This window comes from Anomalospiza imberbis, chromosome 6, assembly GCF_031753505.1.
Source record: "Anomalospiza imberbis isolate Cuckoo-Finch-1a 21T00152 chromosome 6, ASM3175350v1, whole genome shotgun sequence".
NCBI classification, from domain to species: Eukaryota; Metazoa; Chordata; class Aves; order Passeriformes; family Viduidae; genus Anomalospiza; species Anomalospiza imberbis.
This window is the reverse complement of record NC_089686.1, coordinates 22,345,434-22,363,438: the sequence shown is the minus strand read 5'-3', so window position 1 is coordinate 22,363,438 and position 18,005 is coordinate 22,345,434. Positions and strand designations below refer to the sequence as shown.

At 46.2% G+C, this 18,005-nt stretch overlaps 2 protein-coding genes across 5 annotated transcripts in view; one reads left to right on the top strand and one right to left on the bottom strand.

The window, feature by feature from the left end:
- ANGEL1 (angel homolog 1) overlaps nucleotides 1–18,005 on the bottom strand; it is a 154,130-nt gene that overhangs the window by 121,258 nt on the left and 14,867 nt on the right. The gene's annotated exons all lie outside the window — the stretch shown is intronic.
- VASH1 (vasohibin 1) lies at nucleotides 871–16,248 on the top strand. Its single transcript, XM_068192787.1, has 7 exons — nucleotides 871–1,452; nucleotides 6,310–6,398; nucleotides 7,489–7,545; nucleotides 8,607–8,681; nucleotides 9,666–10,047; nucleotides 10,454–10,566; nucleotides 11,137–16,248. Exons 1-7 carry the CDS (start codon nucleotides 1,192–1,194, stop codon nucleotides 11,207–11,209), a joined length of 1,050 nt encoding a protein of 349 aa, XP_068048888.1. The 5' UTR covers nucleotides 871–1,191; the 3' UTR covers nucleotides 11,210–16,248.

Below are 18,005 nucleotides of genomic sequence, written 5' to 3'. Positions count from 1 at the left end.
CCTGTCTATGGCAAGACATAGCTTGGCTCATATAGATGAAGACACAACCATTGCAGCAGGTACACACTGGAGAATAGGCTCACAAATCTCCTGCAGCATGTGGAGAACCTGCCATGAGAGTTCACACTTCTCTCACAAGAAAGCTGAAACAAAACCAGACGATGAAGCAGTGCAAAACACTCGGATCTTCCACTTGTGGTGCATCTCCAGACCTCAGGTACGGTGTATTTTGCTCCTTCCCAGGCAGAAGAGCCCTGGTGGGCCCTCCCTTGAGGGGGACTGTGCAGCATACCCTTAGATAAGCGGCGCGTTTCCACAAGAGCCCATCCTTCACCATTGCTTTGTGCTACAGGAGCATCGGAATACGCTCTCCACCCCGCACTGCTTCCTACCTAGAAAGCTCATCCCAGCTCTTCCGTTCCTCAAAGCTATGTCAACACGGATACCTGCCCCGGCTCCGGCACTGCTTTATCGCCTGCGGGGTCGCCCCTGAGCCCGGCCCAGCCCGTCCCTCACGCCCCCGCAGCCCGAGCGCGGACCCCCGGCGGGCAGCGCGCGGCCGCCGCTGCCCCTCGCGGCGACCCTCCAGCAGCCGCTTCGCGGCCCCGCTCCCGCCCTCCCGCCCCGCCCCTTATCGCCCTGCCGCAGCCACCTCCCCTGTCGCCCTTATCTGCCTTATCACCCGCGGGCACCGACACCGCCGCTCGCCCGGCCGCGCCCCGCCAGCGGCAGTCCGGCTCCGGCACGGCGGAGGGCGCACACTGAGACCGAGCCCGGGGCGGAGGGGAGGGGAGGGGAGCGGTGCCCGGCCCCGCCCCGCCCTGCGCGGGGCTTTGTTCCCCCGCATGCAGCCCCCGCCCGGGAGGCGGCCGTGCCCGCCCGCCCCGCGGAGCGCCCGGGAGGCGGCGCGGCGGGGGCGCCCCGGCGGCAGGCCCGCCCCGCGCGGTGCCCGCCGTCACTGCCGCGGGCGCTCGGGCCGCCGGCGCCTCCCCCGCCGCGGCGGCGGCCTGATGCGGCACCCTGCACCGCCCCGCCCGGCTTTTTCTCCCCTTCTCGCGGCGAACCCTCCGCTCTGATATCTCCGGGGGCGAGGCGGGGGCGGTGACGCCCCGTGCCCGGAGCGCCGGCCATGTGGGGCGCGGCCCCCGGCGGCCCGGCGGCGGGCGGCAGGCGCTGAGTGCGGGCGCGGCGATGCCGATACCAGGGGGCGACGGGGCCGCGGCGGCCAGGCAGCCCCCGTCCGGAGAGGCGGCGGCACCGCGGGATGAGGAGCAGCAGGAGGAGGAGGGCGAGGAGGATCTTCGCGACGGCGGCGTCCCCTTCTTCGTCAACCGCGGCGGGCTGCCCGTGGATGAGCCCACCTGGGAGCGGATGTGGCGGCATGTGGGCAGGATCCACCCCGAGGGGGAGCGGGTGGCGCAGAGGATCCGGGGCGCCGCCGACCTGCCCAAGGTGAGGCCCCCCTTCCCACCCCGGGGCTGGTGCGGCGGGAAGGGGGAAACAGCGGCATCCCGCTGGGAGGAGGCGCCCGCCTGTCCCATTAGGAGGCCGGTCTCCGCGGCTCGGGAGCGATCCCTCGGAAAAACGGGCCCCGGGAGTGCTCTTGCAGGAAGCACAGCCACACTCTAACTAGGAGTGCGAGAGGGCATCTGCGGGGCTCTGCCCTGTCTGGTGGGCCAGCAGCACCCTCTTCTTCTGCGGCCTTGCTGGAAACGGACTTCAGGTAGCTAATGTGTGAGCAGCCTGGAGGGCGAAGGGTGGAGAATGGGCAGTGGCTAAAGAGAAAGACTGGATAAATGATAAAGAGATGAGAGTTAAATTTAGAAGAGCCCAAATACTTGAGGTGGGAGATTGAGACAGGCGGAGGTAAGACTTCGAACCTGAAGAAATTTGATTTGGGTACAATGTCCCACACCAAAAGGCATTCTGGAACAGAACTGTGTCTGTCAAAAAAGACTTTTGATGCCAGGTGTTTTAAGAGGAGTTAGCAAATGCTTGCAGAGCTTATTGCTGGTGTAGGGTCAGGTGTGATTTCCAAGCACATTCCTGATCTTGCTGCAGAGAACTCTATGAAAAGAGGAACCACTGACCATTTCACTGAGCCTTGTACCATACTGAAACATTTCAATGTGAATTCTTGTGATTGTTGCTATCTGTGTTGCATCTCAGCTGGAGAAAAATCTTTCCCTTTTATTGGCATACTGTGAACAAAAGACACTGCAAACATTTGGTGTGTCGCTGCACTGGCGGGTTATAAGAGTATTCATATCACTCTAATAGGGGAAATTCAGATACAAAAAATGAAGCTTTTTCATCTCAGGCTTTTTTAGCAAGGATTTACCTCCTTAGGAAGGTAATTTGAAGTATGGAAGAACATGCTATTATATAGTACCAGACAATCCATACTGCTTTCCATGAGGAATTCTGGAGAAGCATGTGATGCAACATCCTTTGTGCAGTAAAGAGTCAGAGGCATCAGTGGCAGCAGCTGGAACAAATCCTGAGTCCTGATTACAGTCCCTATTCTAACTCCATTAGACTTTTCCTTCCTTTTCAGATTTCCTTCCTTTCCTCTGACTTTGTCCTGAGCCTAGGTGAAGGCTGAAATAATTTCAGATCAGTCAGAACACACACTACCTAATTTCCTAACCATAATGACTGATTTGGTCAAAAAAGGTGAGGGAAATGGAAGAAAGAAGCTGACAAACAAGACTCCAGTGAATGACAGGTGGGGAAATACAGTGTTCAGTCCCTTGTTTTGGTCCTATGTGAAAAAGTTCCACTGTTCTCACTTTAGAGTTTTCATCCAAGAGGGTTACAGTTAGGGGACACAAGTGGTCTGAGGTCTTGCAATAAGAGGTGAAATTAGGCTGGTTTGTTTTGGAGGTTGTTGGGTTTTGGGTTGTTGAGGTTTTTTTTGCATCTGCTAGCACTCCTGGGAAATAGATCTGTAAATTGTATTCAGCACTCTGCCATCTGAGATGCCATTCCCAAGCTCACTCAGCATATAGCTGGGAGGATACTGGAATTCAGGAAGCCACAAGGATGGATGAGCTCTAGTTCCTTAGCTCCTTCTCCCCTGTAAGCATCTGTTTTTTTCTTTGAGGGCTGCTTATTGCTACTTGTCTCCGTGCCATCAAGTTTCTTTGAAAGGCTCATGCAACAGATGAGAATCAGGGCAGTAAGTGTACTCTGCAAGGCTAGCTCCTTTGAAAAGCCAGGTTCTCTCCATACGCTGGAGAGTCAATAGTCCTTTTTAGGTGTTGGGAATGGGACAGTGACTTACCTACTCCAAAATTTTGGCCATGGATCGGAGCCAGCATTGGGTGTTGGGGGAAATAGCTCTCAAAAAAGCTGTCGATAAACTAAAATACTATAAAATGATGACTGGGGATGCTGTGATTAGACACATGTGTACAGATCAGCTTCAGAGGCTGTGTCTCTCACTGGAGTCTGAGAGCTCCTCTAGTCTCCATTTCCTTCCAGTAGACTTGGGGTGAGTGCCCATCAAGTAAGCAGCCTTAAGAGTGCCACTTTCCTGTAAGTTGCGTTCTTTCCAGCAACGGGATGGGGTATTGCCTTCCTTCAAGCTGCTGGAAGCATCAAATGGGTTGGGTCCAAGCTGGAAATACAAAGTGATGTGCACTTGGCTCATAAAGAAATCATGGATTTTATATGAGATGGTTATGAGGGCAAAGACAGGAAGAGTTGCATCTAATGGATTCAGAACAAGATAGCCAGAAAAAATAATCTCTTTTTTTCAGTCAGGATCTCAACCAAGGCTGATACTGCTCCTGTGTTATTTGCAGAAGGAAGATTAGGGAGAAGTTTGGATACACATAAGTACCATAAAAGAAACTGTTGCTAAACTAGGCCGGCCAGAAGAGCACCTCTGTAATACGGATAAGGGTGGAGCTCTGCCTGTGCCTGGCTCCCATCTATCTACCTTTCCTCACATACAGCATGGCCCACTTGTATATGAAAATCTTGGTTGTTCTCAGGATCCCCTTTCTAAAAGCAGAGTCCCAATCCCATGCATATAGACAGCCTGCCAGGGTGCATGAATCTAGCAGTGGGGTGATGCAGCTACTCCCCACAAGTGATGAGGGATCAAGGGTGTGTTCATTTGGTCTGCTAAGCCTGGCAGTGGTTATATACTTTGGGAAATCTGGGCTCTCTTCAGCTTTCATAATAGCTAAAGGGAAGTCAAAATAGATTTGATTTCCTGTCATTTCTGTTATAAATAAATTCTTCTCTGCTTTCTGAAGGACTGTGAAAACTAACTAATATTTATAGTTCTTTGAAGATATGCTGTGGATGATGCTGGGGAAGAAAAAAGTATAAGGATCTCTTGTCCTGTCAGTGTGGAATTGAGGCATGGAGACCTTATTCCTCTACTTTTGCTTCTATTGTCCTATTAAAATGCTATAGACCTGATGCAAAAAGAAACTGTAGCCCAGTCTGGGCTGCAGGCCCAGATCTGAGAGAGAGCACAGTGTACTTTCATCAGTTTAATTACTTGAGGTGCAGGAGGCTCTTCCACATTAACTAGTCCCCTGCTGAACTGATTGCCATTATGCTGTCTCAGTGTTGCACAGTCCTTTGAGGAAAAGGAGATCGGAGGTCTGTACTAGTAAAGGGAGGAGGAACTACCCAGAATCATTAGTCTCTGCTGTCAACATGCACTTAATCTGTCTGTCTCCACTGAAAAGCATTAAAGTCTCCATGCTGAAGAAAAAAACCAAAATTAAATAGTCAGCCTGCCCTGATTGTTACCTCTTTCGTTGTTGCTGCCTGGAAATTATTTCCTATGACTCAGTGTGTCAGCTCACAGAATCCAAACTGATTCAGCTCATGCACTACCAGAGATGCCTCCATTCCTGTGCCACTCTCTGGAGCCTTCCATGCTCCTGCTGCAGCTGAACAAACCCAGTTTCAGATCTGCTCCCAGCGTGCCTGTGCTGCCCCCTGTGAGTGAGGCAGCCGGTGCCTCTGTGTGACACGAGAGCAGCACCAGCCTACCTCAAGGCTGTGGGGGGAGCACAAGCAGAGTGCAACCGTGAGGCAAGCCAGGACAGGGAACTGATCTGGCTGAAAACTACTCATGCTTGCAGACTCAGCTTTCAGCTGCTCCAGGTGCCTGACCTGGTTGACCAGTCACTTGTACCAACACAGGGGAGAAGGAGGAGGTATATGGAAATGGATGGCCACAGAAATACATGTGAAGGGTGCACTAAGTAGTACCATGGCTATGAAACCATGTCCAGCAGAGGCAGTTGTGCACAGCAGAGTTGAAGGCTCAAAGGAAGAACTGACTCTGACTCACTCCTTCATAGCTGTGGATAGGCCAGCTCTGAGGGAAGTCTGAGGAGGAACTGAACTATTAAAAGTCAAACAGCTGAGAAAAGATGCAGTCTGATATTAGCAAGGTGCATACAAGGCATAAGCTATCTTTCAGAGAGAAAATATTGGGCTGTTTCTCCAAGCCTATCAGTCATCCCAAACTTGTGTCTTCTCCTTTTTATTTGTCCTAAGGACAGGTCCCTTCTCTTTCCTTAGACACGTTTTCTCAGCTGCTGACAAGACTACAGTTATCCCCTGCAGAGCAATTGGTGAAAATGGTGAGGAAAATCTGACTGGACCCATAAGGCTGAGGCCTCAGAATGGGACAGCAGTCTGAAAGGTGAACATCCAGAAGTCATTCTCTGACCATGTAATTCAAAACACCAGACACTGCAGGGCAGGGAGTCATGCTGTCAAGCCTGTGTCCTAGTCAGTGCCAACTCATCTGAAATGCCAGGAAGCAGTGAAGGACCTTTCTACCCTTGCTTGAAGGACTGTTCCACCCTCTGGTGATATTGGAAAACTCATTGTCCATTTTTGCCTCTTTTTTTTTTGGGGTTTTTTTGGGTTTTTTTTGTTTTTTTTTTTTTTTTTTTTTTTTGTTTTGTTTTGTTTTGTGCCTTTTGGTTCCAATACTCAAATGAGGTCACACTCCCTCAGATGATCACTTTCCTCTCTTGTATCTTGCCTTGTCAGTTAATTCTATCTGTTTTGTCCAATGTAACATTGCATAAATGCAGGACCTTTTCACATAGTTTCTATTGCAGCTCTGTGGTGATGCCTCATTCTGAATCCCTTCCCAATTTCCATTGTGGAAATAGAGGAATGTTTCTGGTGTGGTCACTTTGGGCAGCCAAAAGGGTCTAGTTTCAGAGGAACATGCTCCCTATAGCTACGTGCCACAGAGTTCAGCAAGAAGCTGGAGAGGTTTGGAAGTAGTAATTTATGTTCTGCTCCTCATTTCAGATTCCCATACCAAGTGTGCCTGTGTTCCAGCCATCCACCCCCATCCCTGAGCGCCTGGAAGCTGTACAGCGCTACATCAGGGAGCTTCAGTATCCTTTGCTGTTACCTTACTCACTGGTGTGATAACACAGGAAGAAAGAGCAAGAGGACTTTCTTTCCCTGTGACAAACAGAAAAGCTTCTTCTGTTGTAACTGGAGAACTGAAACATGTTCCTTGAAAACAGGATGCTGGCCTTGGGATAATGTTTTGTTTTGCTGCTCTGTTTCTTTTCTTTTTTTGCCCAAGTTACCTCTGGTTCTGTTCACTGCATGTAACAAATGAGCATGTTGTCAAAGGCCTTTCCCCACTACCCACTCTTCTAGGTCAGTGGCTTTACAGTGGTATTGCATTAAAAACACACATATCTGAGATCCTGACAACCAAGTGTCAGATGCACTACAAACTGCATCACCTCATTGTTAAGGTGTGGGAAAGTTGTGGTGATGGGCAAACCTTCTCAGGTCATCCTACTCAATCGCTGTTCTCTGTCTAAACAACACTCAGTCACCCTGCTTTTTTGCATCTGTAGTACGCTGCCCCTTTTTATGCAGAGCTGGCTGTGTTCTGGGAATGAGATTTCTCCATTCCTGTTGTGCTGGAGAGCGGGTATATGCCATGCAAACACAGTCTAATCTCACTGATGAGATATAGATCTAGCTCTGGCTTCAGCCCTAACTCAAGGTAAGAAGGCTGACCTTTTGGCATCTTTCACCCATCCAGGGTGGTTGTACTCTGGATTGGATCCCAGCCAATCTTAGAATAAGGTACCATGAATATTTCATTGCTCCATGTATTATGTGCAGATTGGAGCAGGAAGAGATTTATCAAACTATTCTACTCTGGTAACTGGAAAGCTGAGCAGAGCACGTGCTGTCAGCATAAACCTTTGGGAACTGGAGTGGAAGCCTGTGTGTGGGTATGAGGAAGAGAAGAATTGACAAGGAAATAGAGTGGAGATAAGGAGGACGTCTAAGTGGGAGAAATGCAGGAAAGGGAGGTAGGGATTTTCTTGTGTTGCTCATACATTTGTGGGATCATGACTTTGCTGTGAGAATAGTAAATAACATGAACGTCTTTGAGACAAGTTTTCTTCAAACTCTACCTTCCAAGCCGCCGAGCCCTTAACTTCTTCCTTCCAGGTACAATCACACTGGGACACAATTCTTTGAGATTAAGAAGAGCAGACCTCTGACTGGGTAAGTGCTGGCAGCCTCTACAGCATTTAATCATCTCTTTGTTGATGGAGCCCTGCTATACACACTGCTTTTTCTCCATCCCCTACCCAAGGTCTAGTGGCACTCAGGGCTTTCAGTACTGCAGTTGCATCCTGTTTTGGGTAACTTCATTGTCTGTTGCCTGGGACATAGCTGGGCAGAGCTGTGTCTGGTCTTTCTCAGGAAAGAGTGTAGGGGTTTTTTTTGTCATGAATCAGTAAATGCAGTAAACCAAAGACAATGTATTGCAAAAATATGCATATTCTGCCTGTTTCTAATTGGAATGTAACTATATGAACTTTGGAGGGATTCTGAAATTAGGTCCTGCTCTACAAAGGCTTTGTGAAAGCCAAAGTATCTTTACAGGTCTGACTTCACAGCTCCTGTGAGTGCTTTTGCAGAATCTAGGCTCACTAAGCTTTTGGTGACTCATACTTTGAATGAGAAAGGGTATTCTCCTCACTCTAGATTTTGGGAACTGCTGTGCCCCAAAAGTTCCTGGCAATAAGCACCTGATGTTCATTGACTCTCTTAAAGAGCATATGGAGAATTTCCCAAGACTGGCTTCTTACTATTGGTCTAGTCCACAAATTTATGTGAGTCTAATTGCCTTCTTTTCTAATCAGTTCAATGTCTCCTCCATGGTACTCACTGAACAGCGACTACGGTTAATGCCAGAGAAGAAGGCTTTATTGTCCTTGAGACTTGTGTGTCAAACATTGCTGGCTCTTGGTCCTTTGAGGGTTTTACTTGTGGAGACATTGGTGCTGTGGTCTCCCTGAGAACCCAGGTTGGTGAGTAAGCAGTTTTGCTGCCACCCACTGAGGTGAATTCCTTGGAAGCAACAACAGCATGTGGCAGAGGCCTGGTTTGGATTTAATATTTTCTTAAAGAAGATACTTTGTGCTGTTCTCTATCCTCTGTGAGCCACCCTCTCTCCTGGAAACCTACCCTGCAAATATAGTGCAAAAGGGCTGAACTGGCCACAGTGCATAGCACAAGCCCTCTAACTGTCCTCATCTTTCCTTTGTCCCACTCTGTAGGCTGATGGACCTGGCCAAAGAAATGACCAAAGAGGCCCTGCCAATAAAATGCCTGGAAGCTGTGATCCTGGGAATGTATCCTTTCCTCTTGGATTTGTGCATGTCTGCCCATCCTTGTGTTTTTGCCTCTGCTCTCTTGCTTGTGATGCTTTGAGGGTGGTGATAATATTTTCACCAGCCCCACATTCCTCTTTTTTTCCTCCCCAGTTCTCCCACAAAACCCCACCAATGAAATCCAAATCCAAGCAATTCTCTAAAGTGTCAGAACTAGTCCTTTGGAGTTGCTCCTCCTTCACCAAGAAGAGTGGTGCTGCTCTGGTCACCCATATAAGGTTGTAAAAGACAAAAGAGCATCTAAAGAGGAGCAAAAACACTAGGTAGAGTTAGGTCAGGAAATCCTTTGTGGATAGCATTGTTCCCTTACTGCCTGTATGTGTTCTGCATTAAAGTAACTTACGGGTCCTCCCAAACTTGTAATTATGGTGTATGTCACTTACTAGCTTAGGCAATACCTTTATTAGTTCTAGATGTGTGTTATCTTTAAGTACACATTTTTCCTAGCTGTCTTTCAGATTTAGTTTGTGGTACTTGGGCTGTAGGTTCTTCATGCACCTGGAGGGGCAGAGATGGTGAGTGAATGGTTCAAAAGTGGAGGTTGGTGATTTTTTTATCCTGAAGATGTATGAAACAGTAGCTAGTGAAACAGATTAAAACAAACCGAGAAATAATGCTGCAGTATTAACAGTTTGAGAGCTATGGAATACAGTACACTTAAGGTGCTAGCATTGCAACTTCTGCATCACAGAACTGCATCAAAATTAACTTCTCTTTGTTGACTGTCTTCTTGAAGAGGCCAAGTCTGTTTTCCCCATAACCCAGATGAAAGTAGGGCAGCCTGCAATCAGCTGGGCTCTTGACCCGGAGAACAAATCCTGTCTATGTGATGTCTGAATCAATGGGGAATCTGCTAAGCAGGCTGGGAGGGTCTGGAGCAGGTAGGACGTGTCTCGTCAGGAAACTGTTATCACCAGTTATTTCCTGAATAATGGCTGCTGTCAGTTACCTCACCAACAACATGACCACACTGGACCGTTTCCCCATCAGCTTCAAAACCCACTTCTCAGGGAACTACTTCCGACACATCGTGCTGGGGGTGAACTTCGGCGGCCGCTATGGGGCACTGGGCATCAGCCGACGTGAGGAACTTATGTACAAAGCACCTGTCTTCCGCACACTGAGCGAACTCATCTTTGACTTCGAGGAGGCGTATCGCCGCTGCTGGCACACTCTGAAAAAGGTGAAGCTGGGCCACTGTGTGTCCCATGACCCACACAGCGTGGAGCAGATTGAGTGGAAGCACTCCATCCTGGATCTAGACAAGCTAACACGGGAAGACTTTCGCAAAGAGCTTGAGAGACATGCCCGTGATATGAGGCTGAAGGTAAGCAGCAAGGATGGAGTAACTCACTGCTACATCCACTGCGTTGCCTGGCTGCTGGTGTACTGGGGGACTGGAGTGACAGGAAACATTCTACTCTTAGATGTGTGGAGTGGAAAGTGAATTGAAGGCTGGGGCCTCTTTCTTACTGAATACCACCCACTTTATACAGGCTGTTCCCCTAATGGATGCTTGTGCAGTGCTGCAGTTGTGATTAGTTATACAGTCCTTGGAGGCATAGCTGTCACTGTAATTTGTTTTTTCTGGCTTTTGCATTTTTGATGCACTTGCCTTGCCTTTTTGTCCTTTTTTTTCCTATTTAATAAATCATTGTTAGTTTTTTGTGGGTTTTGTTATCACTCACATTGTTTTTTTGCTCATGTAGTTCTTAATTTTATTTTTCTGGCAGATTGGGAAAGGAACTGGACCACCATCTCCCACCAAGGACAGAAAGAAAGATGTCTCCTCCCCACAAAGAGGTCAGGCCAGCCCCCATCGGCGAAACAGCCGTGGGGACCGACGGTAAGCGGGGCTTTTGGGCAGGAAACCTATCTAGAGCATCTGCTTTACTCGGACTCCACCTTGCTGTTTGGGTTTGGATCCTTCTGGTGTCCTACTGGGTTTCTTTAGAACAGTGGATATTTCTCTGACCAGCAGTAGCATTCTTCCCTAGTCAGTACCATTGTGAGTTTATCATTGCTTAGGGAGTTGAGGGGACAGCTGGGTTTTTTTTGCTTGCTTGTTTTGGCAGGGAGGAGGAGGCAGCTCAAACAGACAGTGATGTTGGTAGCTGACTTTTAACCTTATGTATGGGTCTGAGCTCTGGTGCCTCACAGACCTGTGCCTCAAAGAGATCCCAAAAATTATTCTGCTGACAGCAAGATTGTTTTCCTGATAATAACCTGGGGTTCCAGAGTGGGCCTCCTACTTGCTAACTTGCATTCTGTACTGGAGGCTGCAGAATAGTCCTGTCCTCAGTAGTGCAGGATCAGTCTGAAGCTCTGTGTACCTTTTCCTGTGCTGCCATCTCTATGTGCAGCATCACCTGACTGAAAACAGTTTCTGAAGAGCTGTTACCTTCTTTGCTCACAGGCCATCTGGTGAGAAGAAGCCTGCCGATTCCAAAGCCATGCCAGACCTCAATGGGTACCAGATCCGGGTATGAAGAGAGCTGTGCCTTGTGTGCCTGGCTCCATGGACTTCTTGCTGGCCACATTTGGGACCTGGATCCACCTGCAGTGATTCTGACAAATGGGACAGGGGAGTGGGAGCAAAAGAGAGTGCTGATTTTCCCAGGTACTTACTAGTGGGCCGGTCCCAGAGCTGGATCCCATGGGTCCCAGAGGATTTGCCTGCCTGTTTCTGGGAGAGGTGACCATCTTAATTCACTGAAGTATTTTTTAAAAAAAAGAAAAAAAGGAAAAAAATCTGTACATTAGTGGGAGTTTGCTTCAGGAAGAATATGAAGTGAGTGGGGCCAGTGGACTTGCTATCTTTGCCTTGACAGCAAGTAGATGGAGCTTCTTGTCAACAGTACTTCTTCCCTGTGTGCACAGAAGTCTTTAACCCCTGCAAGGCCTGCAGGGCTGAGGGAGAAGTGATGCTGGAATGGGATGATGGCCCCTGAATCTTGTACAAAAACTCCTGGTTTTGTCATTATGAACACTTTGTTTATCATTGCTCTTGTGAGAGTTGGTCTGAATTTGCTCAGCCTGATTTATTAACCATACAAAGTCTTCTCATCCAGAAAAAAAACATATCTTGTATGTTTAGTCCTGCCTATTTCAAAGTATTTAATTGTCTCTGAGGGGGTAGACAGTGGAATGCTGGTGAACTGTTGCTCTAAGTCCTTTGGTGGTTGAGTGGATCAGGATATGCCTATACCACTGCTACATGAAAACAGGCATAGAGAGCTCAATTGTTCCAGCAATGGAGATGGGGCAGGTGGGGGCTGGTGGAAAACCTGAACTTCACATAATCTGTTCATCAGCCTTCTCTCTATTAACTTCTAGTGGCTGCTACTCAGAAAGCTTGTGGCAGGCACTTCAATCACTGAGGTACGAGTTTTAAGAGTAAAAAGTTAAAGAAGGATGTAATCATGTGAACAGGTTTTACAAGCATTTTTACCTTTCCACAAGGCTCTTGCTCCTTCCTCCCTGTAGTGTTAGTGCCAGAGTTGCATACATCTGTTTGTGAGAAGCCCTGCTCAAGGAAATTGCAGCTGCTTTTGTGACAGCTCACCCTGGAGCCTCCTGAAAGCAGTTCCCCACCCCAGTGCCAGAGCTGTGCTTGTGTTCTGGCTCTTTGGATAGCTGCAGTATGTAACAGCACTACTTATACTAACCTTTCCCAAAGGGCTGGGCTGGGCCTTTCTGCCACTTGTGGCCTTTATTTCCTATGCTTCTTCTGGGGGAGTGTTGTACTACTGCTTAAGCATATAATGCTTGTCAGAAATGGAGTATTATCAGACCTCCCTGTTTGAGGCCTAGGGTATGGGAACAGTGGGATTTCCAGAAGTCATAAGAGCATGGTCTTAAAGTGATTTGGATGCATGGATCTGGGGGATGCAAAAACTGAGCTTGGGAGTGGGAGTATCCTGGAGAGAAACAGTCTTGTTTTATCACAGCACTGACAAGGAGCTAAACTTTCTGAAATACCACATATTTGATTTTGTTAGCCCGGTGGCTTATTTTTTCCTTTCTATGTTAGAAACATGATGGAGCTTAGCTTTCCTAGGTTTTTTTGGTGCAGTATTCCTGTGCCACATCCTCATAATAAGCAGAGCTATTTTGGTGGCAGAGAATGTGTTCTTAACCCTAAACAAATCAGCTCTTCTGCCTAGTTAAAGCAGTTAATCCTTGAAGCACCACCCACAAGTGATTTAACTCAGACCTTACAGGTTTCTAATTGTACATCCTTAACTGTGATGTAACTTGCAAGATGTGTCCATACCACTGCAGTCAGTCCTTCCAATCTCCCTTTGTAGTCTATCGTTTTCTGCTGTGCTGTACAACCAGGAGGAAAAATCTGTAAGAAGGTGGCAGAAGTTGCTGCTGAGCCCAGAGAAGGTTAATCCAGAAGAGTATGCCAGTTTCCACAGTGCAGTACAACACCTGTCCACTCCCTTATATTCCAGCTACATGCAACAACTGAAGTGAACAGCAGCAGTGAGCCAAGCACCCATTTGAACGTGTCCTCTGGTCATTTTTGTGTGGCTGTAAATGAACATATTTAATGTCTGGGTGCTAACGATGATGTTAGCTGTAAAGGCACCACAGCTACCTGTAAATAATAGGGGTCACTTGGAAGCCACAAACTGCCTTTGCATAATGTTTACTATGCAGCGGACTCAAAGTTCAGATGCCACTGTGAATCATATGATAAATACAAGCAGCAGTCAGCAAGCGGAAACTGACTGTCAGGTTTTATTAAAGTGGATGAAATCCAGAAATTTAAAAAAAATAAAAAGATGCCTAGAATGCATCTACACTATGACTTTGTTTAGTCAATTGGTTAGTTAATTCAGAGTAACTGGAGAGCTCTTGAGAGTAATTAGTAGTTTACTACAGAGAACATTGAATAACTGGACAGACTTGAGCATTTTTAGATGGAAAGAGGAAATGTGGGGGTGGGAGAAGACTTTACAACAGATGAGACAAGTGAGGGGTCAGCTGCAAGTTAATGATGCTTTCTTGAGAGCAGGGCAACAGGGGTGTTCAGCAGTGTTAGATCACCAAGGCAGAATGGCTTAAAACAAAATGCTTTGTTTGATTTTGTAATTAAGAGCTTTCCTGCAGGATGTAACTGAGGCCAATAGCTTAGAAAAAGCTAGTGGCTTAGGAAAAACAAAGGAAATGGATGTTTAAGATATGAATGACAGGTAGAGTTCAAGGTCTCTTAATCCTTAGCTGCAGCTAGACAAGAACATCCTCTTTCAAGATCCAGCTGCACAATTATATATGTTAGGAAGCATTTAATTCTTTGCTTGTATCTAATGTTGATTAACTTCTCAAGATGGACACAGAAGCAGACAAGTGTGCTCTGCTAGGGTTACCATTTCGAGCCTTCTACTGTGCTTCTCTGTGTAGAATTCCTGCTCCTTACTGTTTCTGTATCTCCAGTTCAGTAGATGGTACAAGAAACTGGAAAAGGACCATAGAGTTCTCCCCTTCTTGCTCTTGCTCCCCCATCTTTGTAATAGCATGAGTCAATTCAATACAAAGCTTTGCTTCCTTCCTAACAAACAAAACCACATCCTTCCATGACAGAGAGGATTAATTTAATCTAGCTTTATGCTGTAAGAAAGCTGAAGGTACAGAGCAAGACAAACTTTAGCACTTTGACTTCTTTCCTCCCCCACCTACTTGGTCTGGTTTTTGGTCTGTCTGCCTTTAACCATAAGGAAAAAAGGCTGGTGATGAGAGTTTTTTTCACTTCTGCAGGCTTTAGAGCTACAGAGAAAGAATGATAATGTAAGTCATACTCCTTTAGTGCCTGCAGAATAAGGAAGATGGATCTCAAGCATTCCTATTGATTTTTAATGTTAAATATTAATAGGGTCACTCATGTAGCTCTGTGATGTAAATTTCACTGTTCAGTAGGTCTCACATGACGTCTGTTCTGCAGTACAAGTCCCGTGAACTCTGTGGAAAGGAACTGTGTTTGTACACTGGGAATGGATAGACACTGTTTGCATTGTATGTGAAGCTGAGGTGAGCTTTGAAAGACTTCAACAAATGCTGACCTATTACTGGTGAAACTATTCTAAACGTAATGCAAACCTTGAAATAAGGAGCCTCTCTTTATGCTTTTATGTAGACAAGTCCCTTACTACCTGGCCAACTGCAATTTTTAATGATTTATTAGTGAGCAAAACTCTGTGCTAACAGCATCACTCTGATACGAACTTTGTATATTAAAGAGCAGGGTTGGGTGTCCATCAGTCTGTGACACACTAACCTTTTTTTTTTTTTACTGGTAGAAGCTAAAGGAGTCTTTAGGAAATTGACGTGTGTTAGCAAGTGTTTTAGGTGGGAGTGGAGTGCTTTTTTTCGGTTACTATTTTACCTGTGGGTCAGGGTATGGGTCGGTACATAGTTTCCTTGGCTCGATCAGAATAAATTACTGCAGAACTGTAGTTGAAACATAGTTTCTGTTCATATGGTAATTGTATTGCTGTTTTCAAATCTGATTAACAGGATGAATTTTAAGTATTTCAGATGAAAGCCTTAATCAGGTGCCTGCCCCCTATGGCAGATTCATGTGTGGTGTTGCATAGACTTGAAACATGACTGTCCTTAAAATTTCAGAGTTTAAGAAACTATAATGAACAGAAGAAAGCTCCTGTTAGCCAAAGGGCAAGAGTCTGTATTAGATTGGCTTGACCTTGCTCCAGTGGCTCTGGCTAATCACTTCAGGTGTTTGCTTTAGCTACCTGCTTCTTCTGAGTGAAGTATTTCAAGTGGTCCTGATGATCAAACAGTAGTGTAGGCAGGGGGTGTCCCAGGTGTATTGTGTGTGCAAGTCTGGCTGAAATAACACCACTCATTCCAGTGGCCTTGCACTGTTGTCCTGACAACATTTAGACCTGCATTATGCATTTATAATTTTACTTAACAAAGCAAGTGCTATTCTGGCTTGATGTTTGCTCTCCCAGAGAAAGGGAGATGGCCCCTCTACAGCCAAGCTGAACTCTTTAGGGAATTCAATATTTTTGTGTGTCTTCTGAGCAGGTGTTTACTTATATCACAACCACTCTCCTTCAGTGGTGCCGTGGCCCTTTCTGCTCAAGAGCAACTCAGTTTAGGCCCAGAAGGCTACTGAATCCCCCATAATCTCTGCAGAGCAGAGTTTCCCTCCAGATCAGGGTTGAGATGGTGCTAGTGGGACCAGAGCGGTCCACTTCCATGCACATCAGTACTCTACTCCAGCACTGATAGGGCGCTCCAAAACCATTTACATTTTTATCACTGGTACAACTCAGAACTAAGAAATCGAAAGTTTCTTTCTTTAAGAACAGTATCATGTGTGTCTTTTTGTAATTAATCAGTGTGGTTCTGTGTTCTTACATAGCCAACACAGAATTTTTATTTAGTTTTTACTGCACTTCCCATGGCCCTCATGTTGATACTTCTTTCTGCTTCCTTTGACACTTAGACAATAAAATTCCCTCTGTACTGCTCTCAGCTTGTGCAGAGAAAACAAGTTGTCTGTACTGTCCTTCTTTTTGCTTTTAACCTTCCCATTACATGTCAGCTGAAAGTCAAAGGGACAACCTTGAGTGATGGTATCAGGCAAATTATGTAAAGATGTCCTTTACTTGCTACACTATTGGACATGGAAGAACCCTCATCCTCCTTTAAACATCTGAACAGGTGAGTATGTCTGTGCACACAGAGGCAGTTGCCAGAGTAAGTACATATGTGGCTGTTTAGCAAAGGCCAGAATTCATGTTTTCCCTCTTGAATTGCCATCAGTGAGGCTGGATGGGAAAAAAAAATCAGTGCAGGCAGCATCAAAAATTTCACTCTTACAATACTGCAACAATATTGTAAGGGTTAATATAAAACTCTTCTTGCACTGCCCAACTTTTCAATGTACAATTCAGTCTCACTTCCTGGCCTGAAAAGCAATTCTCCTCAAAGTCTGTTTAGTGACCTTCCAGACTAATGACCTCACCAGGACTTCTCAAGATGAATGCTGGGTTAATAAAGGACAGTCAGCTGCAAGATTCAGTGCAAGGATCCCCAGCAAGGGGATCCAACTTTATTCAGGCTATCATCTTTCAGGCATAACATACCCCTTCTCTCTAGGGAAATGAGTAATAGCTGGGACCAGGGCCAGGATGTAGGCAAGCCTACAGTGTGTATAGGAAAGGAATAAACATTCTCTGACCTGTTACTCCAAAGAGAAAGGCACATGCAATAGTCCTTCTTAGCCAAGTTAATTATATGAACTGCTTCTGCCCTGAGGGAAAGTAATTGCACATTTCTAAACATCTACTTCAGCTGCTTGCTTGAAAACGACCTCTGCTCCATGCCTTATAGATTTTGCTTTAAATCAGGTAACTCCTATATCCCCTATGGATGTATAGATCAGGGTGGAATGAGAACAGCAAAACAGTGATGTGGCCACAGACTTTCTGCTCCCTCTTACATCAGGCTTTTCCCCTGCAGGTTGTTCCTGCAGTTTTAGCTTTCAAGTCAGTTAGAGATTATGCTGTTTGTGTCTTAAGTGGAAAATCTTTATTGTGGGAAGGATAAACAACATGTTGAAGCAGAAAATTTAAAAAAAAAACCCCAAGAAACAAACAAAAAACCACACCCTGTCAGTTTTTACACTGAGAGGCCCAAGACTTAAGGCTCTCACATGTCTAAAAGCACACAGAAATTCATTCATGAGAGAGTGAGACTGAGCCTTAAGAGCACCATTCACTCAGCAGCGACTGCAGGATTATGGCAGGCTATAAGGCATATGACATGCTGTGGATAGCAGGCCACGACAGAATGTTAACGGTAAGTTAACTCAGCCAGGTTTGTTTTCCTGGATTATATTTTTATTTTGGCAAAGAGCGAGTGCTATCCTATCTCTTAACTTTATTTTAAGGGAGGAAAGGAGGAGAGGAATAACTATAGAATAACTACAGCATTCATCTACACCCAGTTCAAGAGCAGCTCCAGGCACTGGCCAATAACTGAATATACAGAATAAATATAAGTAGAAGGCTTTGCATCCAGAAAGAAAATAACAAAAAACTGAACAAAATTGTTAAGGCTTGAAGCCAAGTCGGTTTTTTGTTGTTACTGGGTTTTTGGTTTGGGTTTTTTTTTTTTGTATGTAGAAATTAAAGACTGGATGGAACAAATGCATCTTTTGTTGTAGCACAAGCCAGTGTCTAGCTTAGTCCTACCATTATTCCTTGCCAAACTCAGACCTTGAAAGCAGCTGTCTTATCAAAGTTA